Raw genomic sequence first — 27,714 nt, forward strand, 5'->3', positions numbered from 1 at the left:
AGGCATAAAAGGCCTTATTATTATTCAGCCCACCTCACTTCTGCAAATGAGATGACTGAGGTTCAGAAAGGTTAAATGGTTTACTAAAAATTTACAAAGCTAAGAATCATTATCATCATTGTCATAGCAGCTAACATTTGTCTCATACTTATTATATGGCAGGCATGGTATTAAGTGCTTTATATGGACAGTTCTTTTAACCTAAGACACCCAATTGCTGAGCCAAAAGACAAAAATAACCAGTCATGCTCCATTTCCACTATATGGAAATGCCTTTCTTAACAATAAATCTCAGATATTCAAAAGCAGCTCCTCAGTCTATTTGCTGTGACAAAGCCCAATATCAGATTTACATTTTCTGAAAACCACAGTTCCTATAGCCTCTTAGCTCATAGTTAAACCTACTTTTAAAAGACTTTGAAAAAAATTCATTTAAATTGATTGTTCTGTCCAAATTCTTTCATTTGTCTTTCAATTAATTTGATGAATCTTATGAATTCATGCAGAGTTGTCAGAAAAAAAGTAGATACATGGTCCCATTGAAGGTTGTCTTTGTCCTTTAGCATAAAGCAATAATTCAGGCACTCAATATGAAAATAGTTCAGTTATGCAAAGATACTCAAAGAATAACTTTATGGTTGACTGTATGAAGACTTGCTGTCTCTGCTGAGAATAGGTTATCTACCTAAAAATGCATTGGAATGACTCATAATTTCCTGATGAAGAGATGACTTTTTACCCTTTCTTTGGATCTGGGTATGTTAAAACATTTATAATATATAAAAACAAAGAAAGTATGCTTCACTAATCACCAGCTCTAAATGTTTAATTTAAATATTTTGTTCACTTACTGCAGAGTCATCATGTTTGTAGCAGTCTTGTCACCACTCTCTCAATCTTCGGTGGACCTTGCTAAGTGTGAGAAACATCCATTTCCTCTAAATCAGGACTCAAAGCAGCCTCCAAGCTTGCACTCTAGGCAGTTTTAGTCAACCACAGTTGGCACCTACAAAGAAACCTAAACGTGAGTAAGATCAACCATTGTATCAAAGTCCACATCCTGGTTGAGATACTGTATTACGGTTCTGTAAGATATTAGCATTGGGGAAAACTGGGTGAAGGGTACTCCAAAGCTATTCTTACCATCTGCTACCAAATATATGGGGCTTCTTGTCATCTGCTACCAAATATATGGGGTTTTTCCCTACATGAATCAATTCTCCTACACCAGCTACATATCTGCAATTCAATTCATTTCTGACACCACTACCTGAGGTTAGTGTCAGATCCCACAAGTTAAGGGCTCAGTTTCATAAGACTGCCTCCACTTCAGAAGCCAATCTCAAGTCCCCGGCCTCCCATACATCTGGCTGACCAACTCTAAACCAGGGCCTCCCACGACCCCCTCCTCAGGTTTGATAATTTGCTAGAACTGCTCACAGAACTTAGGAAGGCACCATATTTACTGGTTTATTATACAGATCGAACTCAGAAACAGCCAAATGGAAGAAATGCATAGGGCAAGGTGGGGTGAAGGGAACTTCCATGCCCTTTCTGGGCACCTGACCCTCCCAGGACTTTGTATTTTTTCACTAACCTTGGAACCTCTCTGAACCCTGCCATTTAGTGGTATTTATGGATGTCCCATTATGTAGGCTTGATTGATCACATCATTAGCCATGATGATTAACTCAATCGTCAGGTCCTCTCCCCTCCTTTGAGGTCAGAGGGCACAGCTGAAAGTTCCAGCCTTCTAATCATGCCTTGATCTTTCTGGTGACCAGGACCCATTCAGAAGCTATGTAGGAGCCCCCAGCCCCCAGCCATCTCATTAGCATACAAAAGACACCCGTAGCCCTGGGAAGATTCCAAAGGCTTTAGGAGCTGTGCGCCAAGAATTGGAGACAAAGACCATATATTATTTCTTATTATTACAGGTAGACAAGATTGCTGTTTTATTTCTTACAACTGCATATGAATCTACAGTTATTTCAAAACTAAAAGTTTAAATAAAAAATCTATTTGTCACTTGGGATTTGCAGTAATTTCAAAGAGAATCTCTCTCATGTGATAATAGAATGACCACTTGAATTAAATCAGACAGTTGTAGAGCAGGCAAGGCACTAGTTCACCCAGTTTAGCTCTTTTATTTCAGAATGAAGAAACAGAGGCCAAGCGAAATTAAATGACTCTTGCTGTGATGCCTGAATCTATTTATATACGTAATACCTTAAGTGGAAAAAAAAAAAGACATTTATTAGGTGACAAGTTTGTGACAGACACTGTGCTAAAGAAGTTTATATACATGATCTCATTTTGCTTCCCAAGAATTCTTGTAGGTATTATTCTCATTTTACAACTGAAGAAATTGAAGCTTGTCATAAGTCATAAAATTAGCAAGTGATGGAGCCTGGATTCAAACTCCCTGTGAATCTAGATCAGTTAGGTTTCTGCTACACATTTTAAAACTTTTCCCACTACAATCCATTGCAAAAATATTACGTTGTAACCTAAAGACACATAAAGATGGAAACAATTTTTTTCAAGTATCCTATGTGTGATGCCCTATTCTATCCTTTCATTAAAAATGCACTATAATTGATTTTATGATCCATTAATGGGGGTTGTGATCTACACAGCATGCTATTTTCCCTTTCCTGTGACCATTCCATTGATATTTGTGGGAGAATCTTTCTTTTCATACTAACAAACAGCCCTCTTTTTAGCTTTGCTCAGATGTTACATACGAAAAATTAAAGGAGAAGTTGTCTTAGTTAGCCTTTGCTTACTTAAATTCATAATAGCTTGTGCAAAACTTCATAGCATGATTCTTCCTGTGGCCTTGGGCATTTTAGCCACCACCACTCCCCTCTTCTCTCTCTGTCCTCTCTCTTTCTTCCTGACCACATCCCTGTGAGGGGGCAGATAGACCCATTCAAATTGAACCCTGTCATTTTCTGAACTGATGGGTGGTTTGTTGTTTGAGGAGACTCCAAGGCCTTGTCTATAAGAGGCAAATGTAGGCAAGTTATCCGCTGATTTACATTTGGCTTAAAACTTTCTCTGGGTGGGTGTGTTGGGTGGTAGCAGTGGTGGAGTTGGGCTATGTATCATTTGCCCTGGCAGTACTCCACAGGACAGGGTGTGCTTGGGTGGCCTGGCATTCCCAGCTCATTTCCTGCTGGATGCCATGATGTACCCACTGGGGACACCTATATCACCCATTCACAAGCCTTCCTTGGGTAATGACATATCAGGGCTTTCAATTTCCTGGCCCCCTGTGGGATTCCTTTTAGAGCCCAGAAATGCCATTGATCTGTCAGTGGTTGTGTTAGATTTTGATAATTGCTGGCATTGATTTGGCCTTCTGGGTGTCAGGGACTGAGTGAAACACTTCACACACATTATCTTGTTGAACCCTCAGAGCGGCCCTGTGATGAAGATGTTATTACAGCCTTTAATATTAGCAAAAGGGCTAGGTAGGCAGGTGGCTTTTGTTCGATAAGCACTTAGAAGGGCAGGGAACTGCTGAGTTAGAAAACGTAATGGGAAAGGAGGTTGTAGAGATGAGGTTTATACACACACACACACACACACAACACATACACACCAAAAATAAAGTTTTGAGGAATTTTGCTGTCCAAGTTAAGCCTGTCCTGCTTTCTTCCTTTTCTGGCCTTGATCATCTGGGCTCTGTCATCATCTGTTTCAGCCAACAGTATGACAATTTAAATCCTAGAATTTTCTATCCTTGGCTTTTCTCATTTAGAAAAGAAGATTGAAATTGGCTCTTAGATCTGAGCTTATTTTGTAATCACAGGCAGACTCAGCTTTCAAGTGAAAGATACTTCAGTTTTCTTGTTGGCCCTGGTTCTCAAATATTAGTAAACACCAGAATAATCGAAGAAGCATCTTAAAATGCAGATTTCTGAGCCCCACGCATATTGATTCTGATTCAGTAGATCAGAGGTGGCTCCTTGAAATCTACATTTTAAACAAATTTTGATTTAATAATTTGAATCAAAGTGATTCAGATTCAAATTCTCTAAGAACCATGTTATGAAAAGTGCTAATTTGAGGTGTTATAAGATGTATGCAGGAGAAATCCACATTGTGGGACTGCCTCCTTCTTAATCCTGTCTTTAAAGCTGCCTTAGGAAAATTAAATAAATAAAATAAATAAAAGGACAGTGGACCAAGAAGAAATAAAATCTTATCAATGCAGTGAACTTTTGGGTCAATGGCAAAAGTTACACTGCATTACCTAAGGAAAAAATTCATAGTTACAATTTCAGAAAAATAAAAATTAAACATGAAAAAAAAATGTCTTAGGGAGGGCCTCAAAGATTTTTATTAAGACAATAACCATAATAGTTATTAATAACAACCATGGATGGAGAGTTAAGCAGTGCTTCAGAGCTGTTTAAAAAGAGTTCTCAGCCACATCTAATCAACCAGAACACGGGTCCCCTGCACAAACATGAGGACCAACATGGAAAACCTTCTCTGTCTGCCAGAGACTGTCAGTGCTCTTCATATCTGAATGTTCTCTGTCTTTCCTTGCTTCTCTTGGAAATGGTTTGGCTCTGTGACTGGGTTCTGGCCAGTGGAATGTGGATGAAAGTAAAGATCCACTTACAGGCCTGATTCCTAAAATATCCAGCATAGTTTTGTTTTTTTTAATACTTCTTCCCTTCCCCATCTTCAGATAGGTAATACCAGGTGACCTTGAAGCTTCGTGATGGTAGAAAAGTAAGATGGTAACAGCCTGGGTTCCTGAGTCGCTACCCACAGGAGAGCTACTTTGAATTGTGGCACAAGCAACACGAAGGCTCCATTGCTCGAAGCCCCAGAAAATGTGGGGTTTATTTATTTTGGCAGCATAGTCTACCCTCCCCTGACTGCTATGTTTCTAACAACCAATTAATAATCATGATGGAAATTCTTCCTTTACTGTAGCAGAACAGAATAATTTGAACTGAATCCCCCACTGGTGCCAATAACCCAGCAGAACAAAGCCTGAGCAATCTTGCCCCTTCAAACCAATAGTCCACACAGAACTATTCAACCAAATATTTGCTGAAAAGTTATAACAGGTAATCTTGTTTAGCATGCAAGAAATAACTACCCTTTTTCATCTGTGAAAAGTTGCTGACCCTATGCCTGAAACTTGATCACAAACCAACTTTTTCTTTACTGCTTTGTTGACAGAAAGTTATGAACTCCCTCAAATCTCAGAAAGAAATAATGGCCACAAATTAAATGGTTCTTACATTCAACCACTGCTACATAATCAATGGGAAAATAGAAACTAACATGGCATCTAAAAGGATGAAAAATAATGAAAACCTAAGAAGGTACCGCTACCAATCTTCAAATGTCTTAAGAATGCAGTCATTTAACTTGACCTATTATCTTTCCCATGAACTTTGAATAATGACTTTATTTACTAATCTGAGATAAACTGTTTTTACTTCTTTGGGCTGGAGCAGTGTTTTCCAACTGCCCATCATGACCTATCAGTGAGTCATAAATCAGTTCAGGGCTTTGAAACCATGATAAACAACACTATAAAAGAAATATAAGAGAGACTATCAAAGTATATCACAAATAGGATAAATATTATATTTTATGAAAATTGTTTCTGGTATAAACACATAAACACAGACGAGTTTTGTTATTAAGGTAGTTATGATCTACTTAGTTGCCTTGAACAGTCAATTAGTGAATACTGAACCATTGCTCCTAGGGGAAATACAGGGTTAGGTTCCTGTGAGCCTCTGGTCCCAACATTTTTCATCCACTGATCAATACATAACTTTGTTTTGTGTGTGTTTCTGTTTAAAGACACCTTATTAATACATATATATATATATTGTTTATTGATTGACATTGAACTCGCAGCCAACAGCACCATAACTCATGCCTTAATGAAGGTCATCTAACATGTATGTTCTCCATATGACACATCACAGCCTTCCTGCACTCTGGAACACTAGACAGCACTTCAGCACTATGCTTGGGGCCACTTTAAACAGCAAAATCACTAACAAAACGCACAAAATACAAAAATAGACTAAAAAATGACATGTTTACAGTGTGAAAGCTGAAACCGAAGTTTAAGTGCTACCTTGCTTGACTTCAGCTAGGGACTTGCACATAAGACAACTCAATTTTTTTGCTACTCTCTGCATATGCATATCCTTGACCGTGAAATGACAGTAAATATATATTTGGAGTTACAAATAAATGTTAGGAGTTTGGCGAATTAGCAAATATGGAATCTTTGCATAATCAGGATTGACTATCAAAGTTATTGCATATCAAGGGATTGTCTTGATTAAAAGCAGGATGATTTATGAATATATTTATGTTAATATATGCAACAAGGTTTATATATAAATAATATGTAACTAAAATAAAAAGATACTATAGGTAAGACCTTTAAATTCTGTCACATAATAGATAATGAACAGAAATGCCACTGATAGTTCAAAGAATGGAGCTTCTTTAATGACAAATTACCTGTGTCCTTCATGGAATCTAGACCGATGCCTTTCACTACAAATTTGCTGACCAAATGATTGGTAGCCAAAGATGTTCAACTAATCTTAGAAGAGTTCTGTCACAGCCTGGAGTAGCTGCTCAAATTCAGAGAAGCTTCAGTTGTAGCAGCTCTGTCTAAACACTTCCCTAGCCTAGTCCTAGTTCGTCTTCCTCCACAGAACTGGTCTGAGAAGTGGTGGGATATGAGATCCCCTGCAGCCCAGTAAGGCTAATGGATGTTTGTACCAGAGTGCGAGAGCATTGACTCTCTTCAAATATATGATTGTCTCTCCTGCAATGAAAAAAAATGACAAAATGACCACCTGGAGAGCAGCTTTACATCTGCTGATAGAATCCAATCTAGGGTAACCAGATTTAGAAAATGAAAATACAGAATGCCCAGTTAAATTTGAGTGATTTCTAATTAACTACACTTATGTACATTGCAATAAAAGGAAAGTATTGCATGGGACATACTGAAGTATTTGTTGTTTATCTGAAATAAATTATAAAAAATCTAAATTACATACCTCTTTCAAAAAATTATATCTCCCTTATGTTGTTAACAGTTATTTACTTTTACAGGATTTACTTATAAAATCTTGCCTTGCAGTTACAATGTTTAATTTACACTGTGACAGAGCTTCTGCAGGGGTCACATCTAGTTCGTTTGTCTCTTCTTTTGTCCACTGAACATTTACTCATGAAAAAACACACTCAATATTAGTATATGAGCTAGTATGTACTCGTGTAAACTCTAAGAATCACTCTTCAAATTTGACTTATTGGAGTACATAATACCATCTTTCAGTGCATAATATACTTTTCCATTCTTCAGAACTATATTTCATCTTTTGATCAGTGATTTTTTTAAAAAATACTGTCCACTGACAAAAGCATTGTTGTCAGTTTATTCCTTCCTTCAACATTGCACATGGTGATTCCACTTGTTCCCATTCCAAGAATATTTAGAAATATCCATATTAAAAAATTAAACTCTTCAGGGGATGAAATCATTTCACAAAATAGTCATGACAAGTGCCATGATAATTATCCATTTCAAGTCAGAATTTCTTTTCATGTTCATGAGTAATATAATATCCTTTTTAAGAACAGTCTTGACACTTAAAGAGATCAATTTTTCTGTAATTCTTTCTTTAACACATTCCACAATTTCCTTTAAGGATTGGAATACTTCAGTGACACTGTTTGCTCCTCTTTCAATTTGCATAATCCTATTATTAAAGAGATATTGAAAAGTATGCTCAACAAATAAGTATGCTTCACTCAATGGATTATTTTAAAAGCCAACCAAAATTTTTGAGAACTCATTCTTCAGAATTAAAGTATGATTTAAGTGCTTCAGATAAACTGAGTATGTTCTCAAATGAGTGTTCAAGAGAGCCAGTGGGTTGTGGATGCAGGAAAATTGAAGACTGCTGAATGCCAACAATATCACAAAAATCTCATTTAAAAACTTCCTAACTATTTTATTTTTTTAGAGCAATGTTACATACATAACAGCTCAATAAAAAATTAGGAAAAGTCTTTGAACAATTAGAAGGAAATATTGATATCTGCAACAATATGAATGAATCTCAGGTGCATTAAGCTAGGTGAAAGAAGTCAAACTCAAAAGACCGCATACTGTATGATTTCATTCATACATCAGTTTGGATAAGGCAAAACTATAAGAATAGAAAATGGCTCAGTGGCTGCTAGTTGCTTTTTTTCCCCAACCACTTATTTTAGATCTATCCATGTTGATATGCAGAGTTATAGTTCATTCCTTTTTTTACTGCTATATAGTTTTTCCAGTATAGTTATTCCATAATATAAATATATCATTCTTTACTTATCTAGTCCCCTACTGATGCACATTTAGATTGTTTACATTTCTTGCTAATATAACAAACAGCAATGAATATCATTGTGCACATTTTTCAAAATGAAAAATTTTAAGATCTACTCTTTTAGCTGCTTTCAAATATGCAAAACAGTATCATTAACTATAGTCACCATGCTGAACATTATATCCCCATGACCTATTTCTTTTATGACTGGAAGTTTGTACCTTCTGACCCTCTTCTCCAGTTTCACCTACCTCCCACTCCTCACCCCTGGAAACCACCTATCTATTCTCTATATCCATGAGCTTGGTTTTATTTGTTTGTTTTTGTTGTTGTTGTTGTTGTTTTAATTCCACATATTAATGAGATCATTTGGTATTTGTCTTTTTCTGACTTATTTCACTTAGCATGATACCCTCAGGGTCCATCCATTTTGTTGCAAATGGCAAACTTTCCTTCTTTCTTGTGGCTGAATAGTACTTCAATGTGTGTGTGTGTGTGTGTGTGTGTACGTGTGTGTGTGTATATATATATATATATACACATACATATATACATGTATATATAAAACTTGGACACATAGGTTTTTTCCATATCTTAGCTAAATATAATGCTGCAATGAACATAGGAATGCTGAGTATTTACATTTTTCGAGTTAGTATTTTCATTTTCTTTGAATAAATACCCAGAAGTGAAATTGTTGGGTCATATGATCCAAAATCGTATGTAAAGTTTTACTTTTAACTTTTTTGAGGAACTTTCATACTATTTTCTGTAGTGGTTGCACCAATTTACATTTTCACCAACAGGTTTCCAGTCAAGATGGTGGAGTGGTAGGACCACGAGCTCGCCTCTCCTTGCGACTACATTTTCACCAATAATGCATAAGTGTTCCTTTTTCTCCACATCCTTGCCAACATTTGTTATTTCCTGTCTTTTTGATAAAAGCCATTCTAACAGTTGTGAGGTGATATGTTATGTGGTTGTGATTTGCATTTCTCTGATGATTAGTGATGCTGAGCAACTTTTCATGTACCTATTGGCCATTGGTATGTCCTCTTTGGAAAAAAGTGTATTCAGATCTTCTGCCCATCTAAAAATCAGACTGCTTGTTTTTGTTTTGTTTTGTTTTTCATTTTTTGTTTTTGCTATTGAGTTATATGAGTTCTTTATAATATTTCAATATTAACCCTTGTAAGATATATGATTTGCAAATGTTTTCTACCATTCAGTAGTTACCTTTTCAGTTCATTGTTGGTTTCCTTTACTGTACCAAAGCTTTTTAGTTTGGTCTAATTTCTCTTGTTTATTTTTACTTTTCTTGCCTTTGCTGTTGTTGTCAGATTAAAAAAATAATCACCAAGACTGATGTCATGGAGTTTACTATCTATATTTTCTTCTAAGAGTTTTATGGCTTCAGTTTTTACATTCATGTATTCAATCCATTTTGAGTTAATTTTTGTGTATAGTATACGATAGTGGTCCAGTTTCATTCTTTCCCATGTGGCTGTCCAATTTTCCCAATACCATTTATGGAAGAGACTGTCCTTTCCTCATTGTATATTTTTGGTTCCCTTGTTGTAAATTAATTGACTTATGTGAATGAGTTTATTTCTGAGCTTGCTCTCTGTTCCATAGATCTATGCGTCTGTTTTTAATGCCAATGCCATACTGTTTTGATTACAGTAGCTTTGTGATAGAGTTTGAAATCAGAGAATGTGATGCCTCAAGCTTTGTTCTTCTTTCTCAAGATGGCTTTGGCTGTTTGGGGTCTTTTGTTGTTCTAAATTTTAATATTCTTTGTTCTACTTCTGTGAAAAATGCTATTCAAATTTTGATAGAGATTACATTGAATCTGTAGATTTCTTTGGGCGGTATGGACATTTTAACAATATTAATTCTCCCAAGCCATGAGCATAGAACATTTTTCCATTTATTTGTGTCTTCTTCAGTTTCTTTTATTAATATCTTATAGTTTTCAGCATACAGGTCTTTTACTTCCTTGGTTAAATTTATTTCTAGGTTATTTTATTCTTTCCAATGCAATTGTAAGTGGGATTGATTTCTTAATATCTCTTTCTGACAGTTCCCACAAAAATCTTTTAATTGCTCAATTTGAACAGTATAAATGCTGAAGTAGGAGAAAAATTTCATGACAACGACTTCAGTGTCAATAGAAAGGACATTAGATGCTGTTTGAGCAGCATTATGCAGAATATGGCAGGACAGCCAACACCTTTCATTCATGTTTGCTTTAACTTTGAATAAATATTGTTGACACTCATGAAAACATCTACCAAAATTTGTGTTCATATTATTGCCACAGAAGCAGTACACTTTTTCTCATTAACTCCTTCCACAATAAAGAACATTTCTGAAGTCTCATTTGGAAGAGATTTTACTCACAACAGCCTTAAAGTAACACTTTTTCATGAGAAAAGTATTATATAAGCAAAGGGAGCATTTTTGCCTGTATTACGGCTACTTACATCCATAGCTATGTTGTAAAAAGATAAGTCATTAGATCTTCCATAAGCTCTGTAACAGTAAATGGAATTGTTACATTTTTTATTGTTGTAGTAGATTTCATCCTGATAACTTACTTGTAAATTTAAGATCAAAAAATACTTTTGGTTATGAAAATTTTTTTTAATTTTAGCTCTGCCATTTAAGAAAGCTATTGAAATGTAGTTGATTTACAATGTTAGTTTCAGGTGTACAGCAAAGGGATTCAGTTATACATATACTTCCATATGGATTATTTCTTTTCAAATTCTTTTCCATTATATGTTATTACAAGAAATTGAATAAGTTCCCTGTGCTATACAGTGAGTCCTTGTTGTTTATCTATTTTATATATAGTAATGTGTATCTTTAATCCCAGCCCTTAATTTATTCCTCCCCGTCCTTTCCCCCTTTGTAACCATGGTTTGTTTTTTATGTCCAGGAATCTGTTTTTGGTTTGTAAATAGGATTTTTATTATTTTTTAAGATTTCACATATAAGTGATATCATATAATATTTGTCTTTCCCTTTCTGACTTACTTCACTCAATATGATAATCTCTAGGTCCATTCATGTTGCTGCAAATGGCAGTATTTCATTCTTTTTTATGACTGAGGATATATATATATATATATATATCCCACATCTGTTGATGGACATTTAGGTTGTTTCCATGTCTTGGCTATTGTAAATAGTGCTGCTATGAGCATTGGGGTGCATGTGTCTTTTTAAATTATAGTTTTCTCTGGATATATGCCCAGCAGTAGGATTGATGGATCATAGGGTAAGTCTATTATTAATTTTCTAGGGAATCTTTATACTGTCCTTCATAGTGGCTGCACCAATTTACATTCCCACCAACAATGTAGGAGAGTTCCTTTCTCTCCACACTCTCTCCAGCATTTAGTATTTGTAGACTTTTAAATGATGGCCCTTATGACCTGTGTGAGGCAATAGATATGTCATCGTAGTTTTGATTTGCGTTTCTCTAATAATTGTGACATTGAGCATCTTTTCATGTGCCTGTTGGCCATCTGTATGTCTGCTCTGGAGAAATGTCGATTTAGGTCTTCTGCCCACATTTTTTTTTTATTATATTCTTTGTTTTTCTGGTATCAGGCTGTATGAGCTGTTTATACATTTTAGAAATTAATTCCTTGTTCGTTGTGTCATTTGCAAATATTTTCTCCCATTCTGTAGGTTGTCTTTTCATTTCATTTATGATTTCCTTTGCTGTGCAAAACTTTTAAGTTTAACTAGACCCCATTTGTTTATTTTTGCTTTTATTTCCATTACTCTAGGAGCTGGTTCAAAAAAATATATTGCTGAAATTTTTGTCAAAGTATGTTATGCCTATGTTTTCCTCTAGGAGTTTAAGCGTATCTGGTCTTACATTTAGGTCTTTAATCCATTTTGAGTTTATTTTTGTATATGGTATTAGAAAATGTTCTAATTTCATTCTTCTATGTGTAGCTGTCCAGTTTTCCCAGCACCACTTATTAAAGAGACTGTCTTTTTTCCATTGTATATTCTTGCCTCTTTTGTCATAGATTAGTTCACTGTAAGCATGTAGGTTTATTTCTGGACTTTCTATCCTGTTCCATTGATCTATGTGTCTCCTTTTGTGCCAGTACCATACTGTTTTCATTACTGTAACTTTGTAGAATAGTATGAAGTCAGGGAGCATGATTCTTCCAGCTCCATTCTTCTTTCTCAAAATTGTTTGGGCTATTTGGGGTCTTTTTTGTTTCTATACAAATTAAAAAATTTTTTGCTCCAGTCCTATGAAAAATGTCATTGGCAATTTGATAGGGCTTGCATTGAGTCTGTATATTGCCTTGGGTAGTATGGCTATTTTAACAATATTCAGCATTCTGATCCAAGAGCATGGTATATCTTTTCATCTGTTTGTTTCATCTTCAACTTCTTTTATCAGTGTCTTATAGTTTTTGGAGTATAGGTACTTTGCCTCTTTAGGTAGGTTTATTCCTAAGTATTTCATTCTTTTTTGATGTGATGGTAAATGGCATTGTTTCCTTAATTTCTTTTTCTGCTATTTCATTGTTAGTGTATAGGAATGCAACTGATTTCTGTATGTTAATTTTGTATCCTGAAACTTCGCTGAATTCATTGATGAACTCTAGTAGTTTTCTGACGGCCTCTTTAGGATTTTCTACATAGAATACCATGTCATCTGCAAACGGTGACAGTTTTACTTCTTCATTTCAAATTTGGATTACTTTTATTTCTTTCCTTCTCTGATTACTGTGGCTAGGACTTCCAAAACTATGTTGAATAAATGTGATGAGTGGACATCTTTGCCTAGTTCCTGATCTTAGAGGAAATGCTTTCAGCTTTTCACCATTGAGATTAATGTTAGCTATGGGTTTGTCATATACAGCCTTTATTACATTGAAGTATGTTCCCTCTGTGCCCACTTTCTGAAGAGTTTTTATCATAAATGAAAGTTGAACTTTATCAAAAGCTTCTTTTGCATCTATTGAGATAATCATATAGTTTTCATTCTTCAGCTTGTTAATGTGGTATATCACATTGATAGATTTGCAGATATTAAAAAATTCTTGCATCCCTGAGATAAATCCCACTTGATCACGATGTATGATATTTTGAATGTATTCTTGTAGTGGATTTGCTAGTATTTTTTAAAGGATTTTTACATCTATATTCATAAGTGATATTGGCCTGTAATTTTCTCTTTTTGTGGTATCTTTGTCTGGTTTTGGTATCAGGGTGATGGTAGCCTCATAGAATGGATTTGGAAGTGTTCCTTCCTCTTGGTAGCAGCATATTCTAACAGTTATTTGAACTGAGGGCTGATGAAATCTACTGTGGAAAGCCATTACAACTTGTGCTGTGATTATTTTATCTTCTTCATCTGAATGTCTTACAAAAATTTACTATTTTTTCACATATTTGGCAGTAGTTGATGAAATTACATATCTCTTATGTTTAGTTATTATTTCATACTGGTTTATCACTGCCTTTCTGCCATTTTTAATATTAAGTTAACAATTGGGAATGGCACAGAGTTTCCAAAGGACTTCTTCCTCATTTAATAAATTGTGATCAGAAAATTTATCACAGAATTTACAGTTACGTTTTGGCATTTTGGGTTTCAAAATACACCACTTAAACGGAAAACACAGCAAGAAATGAAAAGACTGAATTTGATAATGTCACAGTCATGATAGTGTGTCATTCACAAGTCAGAACTCATAACTATCAGCAGGGGTTGAACTGTTGAAAAAGTTGCAAAACTGACAACAAACAGAACTTAATATCTGATGTAAAAAAAGTGAACTTCTTTGCTTACAAGGAAGAGCTGTACTCATAAAGCACAGTATTACTGAATTAGTGTTTTCGGAAGCCTGGCTTTGATGGATTGGTGGACTTTCAGAAGTGAGAGAGGTCCATGATTGGTGGACGTGCAGTTGGACTAGTGTGGTCACTGGAACGAGGCACTTACTGGTTGGCTGTTGTCTAGAAATGTGGAGTTGTCACTGATCGGCCGACTTTTGGAAGCTTGGGATGCCATTGATTTGCCAACTTTCAGAAGCATAGTTTACTGGAGTGCGGCTGTTGCTTTTTGGCTGATTTTCAGAGCATGAGCACTGATCCATAACTAATTAATGGTGATTGCTAGTTCATGACTTGAGACTTTGGCCAAAGAACAGTCCTTTTTTCCTTATGTATGAAAAATATGTATTTTAATTCTAAGCCCCCTGTTCTGGTCTTTCTTCAGTCAAACCTGCAGGGGAGAGCATGTCAGATAGTACAGATCTTTATTTGTGGAGGAATGATTTTTCAGCTAGTGTTACCATTTAGGAGATTTAAGCACCAATTACTGTAGTGGAGAAATAGTGGAAGTTGCCAATCTTTTGTAATTATTGAGAAGAGCTGAATATAAGACACTTGGATAATCTTGACAAAGTCCAACCAGGAAGCAGGAAAAGTTATTTAAATACAAGACATATCCTGTATATTCAGGACTCTCACAACCCCATCCCAACTACATCTGTGGCCCTGCTTCTCTATAATCTTCCAGGGTCTCAAAAAGGAGTGGCCCAAGGTGAAGCTGGGTAGTTTGAGAAGTCTCAAGTCAAATTAAAGAGCCACTGAAAAGTTTGACTCAAAGTAGTGACATGATTGGATTTGCATTTTAGAAAGATCACTGGCATCTGGGTGGGAGATTCAGGAGCAGGGCCCAGATATTGGAACCAGGCTTGTCTGTTAGGGTGCTCAGCACTCAGGAAAAGAAAAAGAATGCCAGCCATGATATTTTTGTTTTACTGAAGATTGGTAATTTGCTTATAGAATTACGTAAAATAACTGTCAAAGTTTTGGGGTCTTACTCAAAAGGCATCGCTTTGCCAGTAATCCTAGGAGAGTTTGGACAGTGATGAGCAAAGGAAAGACCCAAACTTGTCAAAAGATCATGAAATTCACAATGTCTTCCCTATGAGGAGTCATGTGTATGCTGGGCATTGAGCAGTTTTCCATACATTACTTCCACTGTGTCATTATGAAGTAGGCAATTAATTTAGTGCAGTGGCTAAGAGCCAGGTTCTGAAGTTAGAATTTTGGGGTTCAAGTCTGGGTTCTATCAGTGATTTGTTGTGCCAATGCAGGACCCACTTTCTTCATCCCTCTGAAGATAAAACAGTGTTATCATGTGTAATCATTTTAAGGACTCCATGAAATAGTGGGCTTAGATTGTCATGTGTAGGGTATGTCCTGTTATAAGTGCTTGATAAGTGTTAGCTATTATTTTAACATAATTTTACGGGTGAAGAAACTTAATCTTAGAGAGATTAGGTTAGCTTTCCAGGGTCACACAGGAAAAGGCAGGGGTTCAACCCAGATAAAACTGACTTCAAGTCTTCAGATCTTAAACATTACTCTCTACTAGCTCTTAATATCTGGGACAGAGGTCTGGAGAAAACAAAATATGTGCCTATGAAAGAAGAACAATTGAAGTTATTAGTTTTTTTCAGAAGAAGAAAAGATTATGTGGTCTAGCAGTTGTTGTGTTCTGCATCATAATAAGAGAGTGGAAGCTAAGACTGACCAACAACCAAGCCATGTCTGTTACTTGAGATTCAGTTAAAACGTCTTTAAGATATTTCAGGAAACATTATGCCATCCTGAGCCTTGGTGCAAATGGAATATGGAATCTATAAGAAATGGTTACCACTTTTTAAAGGACAATGGTTATTTCTAAAAGCAATTAATATTGTATCTGTTTTCTTAATTGCACTGGTGTTAATTCAATACAGTGCAATTGAATTTAAGGTTTTTGCCATTTAAACTTCCACCAAAGAAGCCCAGCAGGGATGTTGTACTACTGCTCATACAGAGAACACATACTCAAGTGCCTAGTTTTGGTTTGTGAACTAGTTTGATTACACAACTTAAAATAATTTGAGTTAAAATATCCTCTCTGTGTCTGTACTACTATTCTTGCCTTAATTTTGACATTTGGTTCAGCTACTGTTTATCCAAATTTAAGAAAACAGGAAGACAGTGCAAAGTCATGGTAATAGAGTAGCCTCTAGATTAAGACTTTGATTCCATTCTTTCCTTAGGAACAGAATAACAATCCTGATTAAGGGTTTATAGGTAACTTGTTTAGTTACTGAGTTGATGTTAAATTTTAATTAATTGTTTGGTTTTCACAGTAAATTAAAGTTTATGTTTCTCTTTGATGAGATCTTATTGAAACCATAGTTTTAACTTCTCAATTTACAGGATTAGAAATAGATTAATTACCTTTTTCCCCTAGCAGCTTCATTGAGGTGTAATCGACACACAATGCACTGTACATATTCAAAGTGTACAATTTGATGTTTTGACATAGGTACACACCTATGAAACAATCCCACAATTAAGACAATGGAAAGTATCCATCAGAATTTCCTCATGACCCTTTAAAATCCCTTTCTTCAACCCTCCCTTCCACCCCCTCACCCCCAGCCCATGAAGCTATTGATCTATTTTCTTTCATTGTAGCTTAAAGTAGGTGTAGGCAGAATTTTAAGATGACTTTGTATAATCCTCTCCCCTTTGAGTGTAGTGAGAACGTGTGAATATGATGAAGTATCATTTTCATAATTATGTCCTGTTCTGTGGCCAAAGAGATTTGTCAGATGTAATGAAGTTTGCTAATCAGTTGACTTTAAGATAAACAGATTATTTGATTGAGGCTAACCGAGCTAAATGAGGCCTCTAAAAGCAAAAGTACACTTGGCAACTTGTTAGGTAGCAATAGAAAACTAATACAGATTTTCGTACATGAAAATGGAGTACTAATACAAGAAATTCTTAAAATGTGGGAATGCCTCTGGAATCAGACAGTGGGTAGAGGCTGGAAAACTGTTAGTAGAAATATAGATGTTAAGGACGCTGCTTATAAGGTCTCAGAAGGAAGTGAAAAGGGCATTTTGGAGGAACAAGGATCTTGTTATACTTGTGCAGAAAGCTTAGCAGAATTATGTCCCTCGGTTATGATCAAAGCAGAATTTGTAAACCATGAACTTGGATATATAGCTAAGGAGATTTTTGAGCAAAGTATTGAAGATGCTGCCTGGCTTCTTCTTGCTGCTTATAATAAAATGCAAGAGGAGACATACATTGAGAGAAAAATTGTGAAAGAAAAAGGAACCAGGATCTGATGATATTGAAAGGCCCCTGTCTATCCAAATGGTGAAAGAAGCTAAAATTAAGAGATTCACTGTCAAGAGAGAATGATCTAGAAAAATAGCTGAGGATGTGACTCACAAACATTTGCTGAAACCTGGGAAAGTTAACAAAAGATAAGAATATTCACATTAATTCAAATCCAAGGAAAAGGAAGGCAGGACCAGTTCACCAACCTCTACTAGTACCTAGGTGTGACTGAGGGCGTTGTGTTGCTTCCAGAAGTGACTTAAGACTCCTTAAAATTTGGTTAGGCCCTTAGAGCCACCCATGTAAACATGCTGTTTAAATAAAGACACAGTGCTTGCTATGAAAACACAGCCTCAAGGCAAATCCTCTTTCCATTCTTCCACTTCTTTTCAACCTTCCTGCTTTCCTACACATAAATCCTGGAGTGACCACTGTTGTAGTCTTAGCAACTTACTTGGTTCGCATCTGTTGATATTACAAGGTTTAAGAATTTGGGATATTTCTGAAAATTCTGAACAAGTGCGTGGAGAGACACAGACTGTTGAGGTTTTGAACTCACACATTGGGGAACGGGTTTAGGGATTACCTGCATTGTAGCATGTGTCTGGGGTTCAAGAGAAAGGTGAGTTCAGGTACCCAAACTTCTGCTAGAATTATCGTCTGGTTTTCTATGTGGTCCTCCATAGCCAGCACAGATAACTGAGAGATAATTCACAGCTAGACCTCCTGCCTGTATGCACTTTTTGCACATCTAGCTGCCTTACAATAAGTTTTGGTATCTTGAATATCTATTTTTAAAATTCAGTTTGAATACTAAATTGGTACATTTTAAACTTCATATCGCTGTTTATTTAAGTCAGAGAGATTTCATGGGAGTTACTGTTTATAGATTGTTAAAGCCTCCTCAGGCATGCCAGGGCTGTTGCATGTGGACAGTTTCTTGAATTATAGCACAGGAATGTTAATACCTACCTCAGGAATGATAGGGGTCTTAAATAGGCAGTATATTTACAAAAGAAACCTAGAGTTTTCTTAGATTGCCAACCTTAGTAAGACAAGAAATGTCAGGGTGACAGAGTTTAAGTGGCTCTTTTCAGATATGTTACACTGATTATCTATATTTAAGATGCAGAACAGCTTCCCAGGAGCTATTTAATTAAGTGAAAGTAAGCCTAGTCCCTTTGGAACTGAATGTTTTAGTGAGCAAATACGTATCAGCAAGTGAAGGAAGTGGGGGACTTTATTATGTGCTTCATAGACACGGTGACACTTTATAACCCCATATCAGGGATCCTAAACAGTGATTGGTTGAGAAAATTATCAAACTGACTTTAAATTTCGGCAGGTACAAAATTGTCATGCAAAAGTCCGGGGCAGTGTGCCACTCTCAGTCTTCAAAGAGAAAGGTAAGAAATCCTGGATTTTCAAAGTCCCTTTGAAGGCTTTTAAGGTAAGATGGAACATCCTCTTTACTCAGAACCAACTGATTCCTTTAGAAAGAAATCTGAATTTCAGAGAAGTAGCCGACTTGATTTTAAGAAACCAATAACCCTTATGATTAGACTTTTCCCTTTCCCTTTTGACTTGTCAAATCAAGACTATGTATTAAAAGATAATGGAAGTTTATATGGTAAAGTATGCTAATTCCATCTAGGAAAATATTGGATCACTGAAGAATATAATTTTTTTCACACCCAGTATGTTAAAATATCAGTTGCTAATAGTCAGAAAAAGTATGTGTAAGGTGAAGCACATATTTTATATATAAAATATTAACAACAGAATGTATGATTAGATTATCTGATATATAATTCACTAAAGCTCCATTACTGTTATTTTTTAATCCAGAAAAACCATCTTTAAGGATGTTTAATCTAGTTAAAGCCATTTTTTTAAGCTCACCACACGATGTAAAATGTGATGAGATTTAATAAAAAAGGAGATAATCTCTTTCTCTTTCAAATAGTAACATTTAACCCCTGACTCTATTAATAAATAAACATGGATTTGGGAATTTGATTTAACACATTATGTTATATTTATTTCAAGGTCTGGCTAATCCACTTAGTGATAAGCTCCATGAGGGTAGGGCTCATATCTATTTCCATGCATGTGGCCCACATTAGGCCTTCAAATGTCTGTTGAATGAATGAATGAATGAATCTCAGTCTACATTTAATTTTTTGGTCCCTGAAAAATCTACCTTTGGCCTAAAAATTTTGTATTATTTTTGCCAATTGACATTGGAGTTTTAAAACTAGATTAAAACACTTCTACTGAGAGTATATGGAGATTCTGACTTCTGTCACACACCTTTTCTGTTTCATGATATAATAACAGGTTTGGAAAATAAAAGACATGTTACTAAACAATTGGCAAACTGAGGTGGGAACCTGATAAGTATCTGATTGCTTTGATAAAAAATTGGATAACTCAGATTTAAAATATCTACATTGGGCTTCGAATCAGAGCTTTAGTTAAGCTTTGCCTTTTAAGATTTTATTAACTTGTTCCAGTAACTAAGTAAAATCTCATTTTGTTTGTGACAATACATGAAACAATATGAAGGGGGTTCACACAATTCTGAAGCCTCTGCTTTCAGGCTGACAATACAGCCATTTCGATAATAGTTTTTCAAGCCATTTCCCTACCTGAGGATGCAGTGGCAAGCAGCATCGTGCATCGTGCAGTCGTTCTGGAGTTGATCTGAAGGAGGGCTATCGTGGTCAGATTGCAGGATTGCAGCTTAGAAATGGGATGCGTATAACCCTGGCCTGCACTCTAGGTACCTTTCCAGGATACCATGTTCCCTCCAAATCACAGTGTGGACTGGCCTCTGCAGAGTCTATGTAATAATTAGGTTTGGGACCGCAAAATACAGTATAACCTGGGCTTCCTAAACAGCTGCTCTTCAACATTTATGCCCCAAACTCTGATTGTATTGTCCTGAGGCCTCCTCAGCCTCGTTTTTAAACTATAGCATTTTTAAAGGAAGTCTAGCTATTCCTGGCTTGCTGCTGAAGGGCTGTTAAGAGTAAGCACAATTTTTTTCCCCCAACTCAGTAGCTCTGAGAGGAAATGCCAATACTTCTAAGTCAGTTGATGTTCACTGAGGTTTTATTATGTTTCCACTATCAACATTAAATTCAATCAAGGCTATCTAATGACATACAGTATTTTAATCTATAAGCCCAGTGGGAATGCATGAAATGGAAGTAAAATCCTTCCTTTCTTTCTATAGTGATAGCATCATAACATCAAGAAATCCAATTTTCAGTAAACAGCAATTTAAAATTTTGATTCTCATGAATGCACTGTCTATCCCACTGTACTGAAAATATGTATTAGACCATTTCTGAATGTGAATTCTAATAGGAATGAAGGGTCATGTTTTTAGAAGTCCCACATAATAATTGCTATCATTTATTAAGAGATTGCTAAATGCACGGAACAGTGCTACGCGTTGCTTATACTAATAAGTATTTATTCACAAAATGCCCTTTTCCTGTGCCACATTTTGGAATTCAGTGATCACCAAGACACTCACCTGGACCTCAGGAGCTCTCAGTAGGGCAGGGAAACATAAGTAGCCAGGCTATTTTAAAACAGTGAGAACACTGTGCTGCTCCCAGTGAGGCGTGCAGAAGCTGCAGGGTGTAAAGAGGGAGAGACACCAAATGCCCTTTGACATAGAGTCAAAGAATGTTCTCAGAGAAAATTCTGCTGCTGATAATCAGGATAATCCTGAAGTGCAGGTATCATTATTATCCTCGACCGAGGAATGAAATGCTTAAACAAGCTACTTAAATTCCCCAAGCTCACACGTCAAGTAGCAAAGGTAGCATTTGAACTCAGGTCTCTGAATCCCAACTCCACATTCTTTCCACTAGCCTGGACTCCTTCATGCTTGTAATTTCTCTCCCTTGCCACCGAGTACAGCCCATTTGTATGGCTTTGGGGTGGGGATGATAAGTGCTTTATCTTTTAAGCACAACCATAGCAGGATTAGTTAATGTTTGATTACAACTATTCAGAAGACATGTTATTGCCATCAAGAAGAGCAGAAGGAGAAAGTTATATTTATGGCTTTTGTAACTGCATGGCTGTACCCCTTCATTGGCAAAGGCAGAAAAAGTCTAGGTAGCTTCATCAGTTCTGAGCTTGATGGTGTCCTTGTATGTCTCTGTGACCACTCCAGGTGTGTTCTGGAGCCCTGAGGCTTGGCAGCTTCTTCTCATGTTGGATGTATCCGCCTTGCCTAGGAAAAAGGCAAATGCTTACAGACCAAAATAATACATTATATGGTTATCATTTTTTGCTCTTCAAGTAATTATGTGCTATTCTTTTTTTTTCCCTTCAAAAACAGCCACTGATTAATATTCCTAAAGAAAATGAAGATAATTATATATTTTTGCATTTGGGTGGTAGCATGGGCCATTCCAGTAAGTATACTTTCCTCAAAAAATCTTACTTTGCTGCCTCTTTTAAACTAACATTAAAATATATATAGGAGGAGGGTATAGCTCAGTGGTGGAGCACATGCTTATCATGCGCGAGGTCCTGGGTTCAATTCCCAGTACCTCCATCAAAAAAAAAAGTAGAAAAAAGCATGTATTTCCTTGAGACCTTACAGATCAGCTAAGCCTAAACTTTTAGATTTGCATGGAAGACTTTACAAGGTATATTAGGGATCTCAACAAAACCAAATATGCACTCCAATGCGTGTTCCCATTCTTCTCACAGAAACTCCTGTCTTGTTGGAAGTATTATTTTAAAATTCATTTAGATTAACTTACATTTAATGTTTAGATGTCATGGAGATTTGTCCATCTTTGCTCATGCCCTATGAATTTCATTTTAATGTCAATGAAGACTGTATTGTTTAGGAAGTTTTCAAGAAAGAAAAATAGGGAAAAAATCACATTTTTTTCAACAAAGGGGAAACTAATGTCTCACTCACAGAATTATTTTCCATATGCTCCCTGTGGAAAATTTGGAATATACAGATAAACACCAACAAAGAAAAATTAGGAAAATTAAACCATTTGCAATTCTATTAGTCAGTTTCTATGGTTAACAGTATGATATGGATATTTTTTCATAATACCAAACATGTTGGTATTTATGTAGTTGAGAGTTTTCCCAGCTATTTCCATTGTGCTCTTGAAGGGCACAGAAGGAGCATCGGACTTGCTTTGGCTTCTGCCCTGCCTCTGGTCATGCCTACTGTTCTCTTAGGGGTTTTGGCCAAGGTTACACTTAACTTGGGTCTGGTGCTATTGCAAGAAACTTAACGTACAGAAACACCAAAGGTCTCTCTCCTCATTTTTATAAAAGACTTCCATTTCTACAGTTGAGACAAGTGGTCTGGTTAATACTTCAGTAAAATTGGTAATACTGTTATGAAAAATATCTGTATGACAAATTCAAATTCTATATAAGCCCTGTGACAAGCCACTTTTCTTTTCTACCCAATTAGATCATTCTTTGGCCTCTGTGTTATGTCTTTTTTTCCTTCATTTAGTGAAAAGTGCATGCATGTGTGTGTGTGCATGTAGACAAAATAAGAATGTTTTCAATTCCAGTATTTTCACTTTGGTAGGTTCCTCAGATCAAGCCATTGGAAAGACATGCTGTGAACAAAGATGTGAATTTAAATCTTCTGGCAAAACCGAAAGTGCCAATACAGGTATAGAATGTAGAAATGTGTTTCTAAGCTGTTTTTAGATTCCAAAAAATCAATGCTCATCTTTTCAGTTTGCTTTACTTTAAGATGATATCCGCAGTTTATTTTGAACTGCTTCTCTTTTCCAGGATGAGTTAAATGCCAATGATACCACCAAAGAAAGTGGTGTCCCCATGTATGAAAAAGAAAGAGAAATGCAACAATATACCAAAGATGGTTACAAGGGAGAGGGGAATGGCTCTGAGTGGGCAGAAGTAGAAAAGAGTTCTACACAATCTACGGTAGCAAATGAAGAGGGGAACACTGAGGGTCTGAAAGGGGGCGCAGGAAAACCAGAAACATATGGTCATGATGGGATACATGGACAAGAAGATAGCGCCACCGTAAATGGCATCAGGGGGCAAGTAAGCATCATCGACAGTGCTGACACAGCAAATGGGAGCGATATTAATGGAATTGTTGATAAGCATTCAGAAAATGGGGGTGTTGGAAATGCAAGTCAGAGTGAGGATGCCACTGTTGTCCAAGAAGATGGACCTCAAGCAGCTGGAAGCAACAACAGTACAGGTCATGAGGATGAAATAAATGGGAATTTCTGTAGAAATGGGGGTGAATCAAGTGCAGTAACACCACAGAGAGAAGGAGAGAGAAGTGGGAATGAGGAAACAGGGGTTACACCAGGAGGAAGTAGAATTGGCAATAGAGAAGATGTTGGCCTGGATAATTCTGATGGAAGTGCTAGTGGGAATGGAGCAGATGAGGATGAAGACAAGGGCTCTGGTGATGATGAAGGTGAGGAAACAGGGAATGGAGGAAAGGGCACAGAAAACAGCAAGGGCCAGGAGGGTCAGCCTCATGGAAAAGAAGATGATGATGACAATAGCTTAGGTCAAAATTCAGTTAGTAGTGAAGACGGTGACCCTGGGGACAAAAAAGACTCCCATGCTGTTGATGGAGACAACACCTCCAAGAGTGAGGAAGAGTCTGACCGTATTCCAGAAGACAATGGTAGTCAAAGAATAGAGGACACTCAAAAACCCAGTCACAAAGAAATCAAAGCTGTGGAAAATGGAATCACTGAAAAATTAGAGCCACCTGCTATTGGGAAGAGCCAAGATAAGGTTAGTTTGTGAAGCTGATTTCTTTCAATGGTAGTTTAAATTCTCCCCCTCCTTCCACTGACGGTAGCACAAAAATAAAGCGTGACAAACATTCATGTATTTTTGCACCTAAATTACTTGAATGTTTGAGGGGAAAGCTGGGGTCCTTACTAGAAATTGATACAGAACAATTTTAAAAGGCAGATGTCTCTGAAAACTTGGTTATAATTCTTTAAAAGTCATATGCTAAACAATTAATTCACCATGTAACTGTTTACCAAAGTTCCTACTAGGTAGACATCCTACTGGGATGACCTATAAACACCAGAGTACTTTCAAGTACTGAATAAGGCACATTTTCACAAACAGATGTTTCTGAAGCACTGGAAGCTGAACTCCTGTTCTCTGGTCACTTTCCCCAGATAGTCTTCCTCAGACCAATGCAGTTTTGCAGCATAACATTCACTAATTAATCATGCTTTTCTCCATCTTTCCGTAGGGAACAGAAGTTGAAGTTCCCAGCAGTGGCCTCAGAAACAATATTACCAAAGAAACTGGGAAAGTCAATGAAGACAAAGAGAGTAAAGGCCAAAATGGAATGATTGTGGGCAAAGGAAATGTCAAGACCCAAGGAGAGGTTGACATCATGCAAGGACTTGGCCAGAAATCAGAACCTGGAAATAAGCTTGGACCCAGCAAAACACATAGTGACAGTAACAGTGATGGATATGACAGTAACGAGTTTGATGAAGAATCCATGCAAGGAGATGATCCCAACAGCAGTGATGAGTCTAATGGCAGTGAAGATGCCAATTCTGAAGGTGATAATAACCACAGTAGCCGAGGAGATGCTTCTTATAACTCTGATGAATCAAAAGATAATGGCAGTGACAGTAACTCACAAGGAGGAGACGATGATGATCATGATAACACATCAGATGCTAATGATAGTGACAGTGATGACAATGGTAACAATGGAGGTGATGACAATGGTAACAATGGAGGTGATGACAATGGCAAATCAGACAGCAGCAAAGATAAATCAGATGACAGTGACAGCAATGACAGTAGTGATAGCAGTGACAGCAGTGACAACAAGTCTGACAGTAGTGACAGCAGTGATAGCAGTGACAGCAGTGACAACAAGTCTGACAGTAGTGACAGCAGCGACAGTAGTGATAGCAGTGACAGCAGTGATAGTGACAGCAAGTCAGACAGCAGTGACAGCAGTGACAGCAGTGACAGCAGTGATAGTGACAGCAAGTCAGACAGCAGTGACAGCAGTGACAGTAGTGACAGCAGCGACAGCAGTGACAGTAGTGATAGTGACAGCAAGTCAGACAGCAGTGACAGTAGCGACAGCAGTGACAGCAGTGATAGTGACAGCAAGTCAGACAGCAGTGACAGCAAGTCAGACAGCAGTGACAGCAGTGACAGCAGTGACAGTAGTGACAGCAGCGACAGCAGTGACAGCAGTGATAGTGACAGCAAGTCAGACAGCAGTGACAGTAGCGACAGCAGTGACAGTAGTGACAGCAGTGATAGTGACAGCAAGTCAGACAGCAGTGACAGCAGCGACAGCAGTGACAGTAGTGATAGTGACAGCAAGTCAGACAGCAGTGACAGTAGCAACAGCAGTGATAGCAGTGACAGTAGTGACAGTAGTGATAGTGACAGCAAGTCAGACAGCAGTGACAGCAGTGACAGCAGTGACAGTAGCGACAGCAGTGACAGCAGTGATAGTGACAGCAAGTCAGACAGCAGTGACAGTAGCGACAGCAGCGACAGCAGTGACAGTAGTGATAGTGACAGCAAGTCAGACAGCAGTGACAGTAGCGACAGCAGCAACAGCAGTGACAGTAGTGACAGCAGTGACAGCAGCGACAGCAGTGACAGCAGTGATAGTGACAGCAAGTCAGACAGCAGTGACAGTAGCGACAGCAGTGACAGCAGTGACAGTGACAGCAAGTCAGACAGCAGTGACAGCAGTGACAGTAGCAACAGCAGTGATAGCAATGACAGCAGTGACAGTAGTGATAGTGACAGCAAGTCAGACAGCAGTGACAGTAGTGACAGCAGTGACAGCAGTGACAGTAGCAACAGCAGTGACAGTAGCAACAGCAGTGATAGCAGTGACAGTAGTGACAGTAGTGATAGTGACAGCAAGTCAGACAGCAGTGACAGTAGTGACAGCAGTGACAGTAGTGATAGTGACAGCAAGTCAGACAGCAGTGCCAGTAGTGACAGCAGTGATAGCAGTGACAGTAGCAACAGCAGTGACAGTAGCAACAGCAGTGACAGTAGTGACAGCAGTGACAGTAGCAACAGCAGTGACAGCAGCGACAGCAGTGACAGTAGTGATAGTGACAGCAAGTCAGACAGCAGTGACAGCAGTGATAGTGACAGCAAGTCAGACAGCAGTGACAGTAGCGACAGCAGTGACAGCAGTGACAGTAGCGACAGCAGTGACAGCAGTGACAGTAGCAACAGCAGTGATAGCAGTGACAGCAGTGACAGTAGTGATGGTGACAGTAAGTCAGACAGTAGTGACAGCAGTAATAGCAGTGACAGTAGTGAGAGCAGTGACAGTGAATCTGACAGTAGTGATGAGAGTGACAGCAAGAGCAAGCCTGGTAATGGCAACAACAGTGGAAGTGACAGTGATAGTGACAGTGAAGGCAGTGACAGTAATCACTCAACCAGTGATGATTAGAACTAAAGAAAAACCCATGAGATTCCTTTTGTGAAAAATCTGGTGAGTAATTGATAGGAAATAAAGATTTCCAGGGAAGTAGAGAAAGGGGAGAAATACACAGAAGACATATGTAAACATCCACATATCCACAGAAACGACGAGAGAAATAGTCAAACTGTCAGATTCAGAACCAAGTGCCAACACCTTCAGAGAGAGAATCTGACTGTGTACATGTATGTTAAATATGTCCTGAAAAGATTTTGTTAAAAGTATAAACATAAACATAAATTAACAATTAAAATATTCTTTAATACTTTACACAGAAACCTCAAGTAATCACTTACTCAATAACTTCAAGTGCCAAGTGCTTTAGAGAACGTAGCAGGTAAACACATCTTATAAACAACCTGTGGCATTGCCTTAATCAGTCAGTAATTATATGTCCTGGATAGATGGTCTGCATACTGCTGAGTAAAAGATGCTGTTACCATGATATCCAGCTTGGTTATAACTAATATGCTTGTTCTAAGAACAAAATACACTTGTAATATGAAAAAAGAATTGCAGCAACAATTTAACCTACCTGGACCATAGGAATAATCTCTGTAATTAGTGAATAGAGTAATTACAAATTATGGAAATTCT

The 27,714-nt window shown here is 37.2% G+C and overlaps 1 protein-coding gene and 1 non-coding gene across 3 annotated transcripts; both read left to right on the plus strand.

Moving 5' to 3' along the window:
- Window positions 1–862: 862 nt before the first annotated feature.
- Window positions 863–27,634, plus strand: DSPP (dentin sialophosphoprotein). 2 transcript variants are annotated; one of them, XM_074346954.1, is made up of 6 exons: window positions 863–1,024; window positions 18,934–18,994; window positions 21,955–22,030; window positions 23,191–23,277; window positions 23,403–24,395; window positions 24,874–27,634. In XM_074346954.1, exons 3-6 carry the CDS (start codon window positions 21,980–21,982, stop codon window positions 27,085–27,087), a joined length of 3,345 nt encoding a protein of 1,114 aa, XP_074203055.1. In that variant the 5' UTR covers window positions 863–1,024; window positions 18,934–18,994; window positions 21,955–21,979; the 3' UTR covers window positions 27,088–27,634. The 2 variants fall into 2 exon arrangements, with proteins under 2 accessions (XP_074203055.1, XP_010964449.2); XM_010966147.3 differs by lacking the exon at window positions 863–1,024 and having other exon boundaries at window positions 18,477–18,994.
- On the plus strand, window positions 22,101–22,173 carry TRNAD-AUC (transfer RNA aspartic acid (anticodon AUC)). Its single transcript has one exon. It is a non-coding gene; the product is annotated as a tRNA-Asp (tRNA).
- Window positions 27,635–27,714: the final 80 nt, after the last annotated feature.

This window comes from Camelus bactrianus, chromosome 2 (assembly GCF_048773025.1).
Source record: "Camelus bactrianus isolate YW-2024 breed Bactrian camel chromosome 2, ASM4877302v1, whole genome shotgun sequence".
NCBI lineage: Eukaryota > Metazoa > Chordata > Mammalia > Artiodactyla > Camelidae > Camelus > Camelus bactrianus.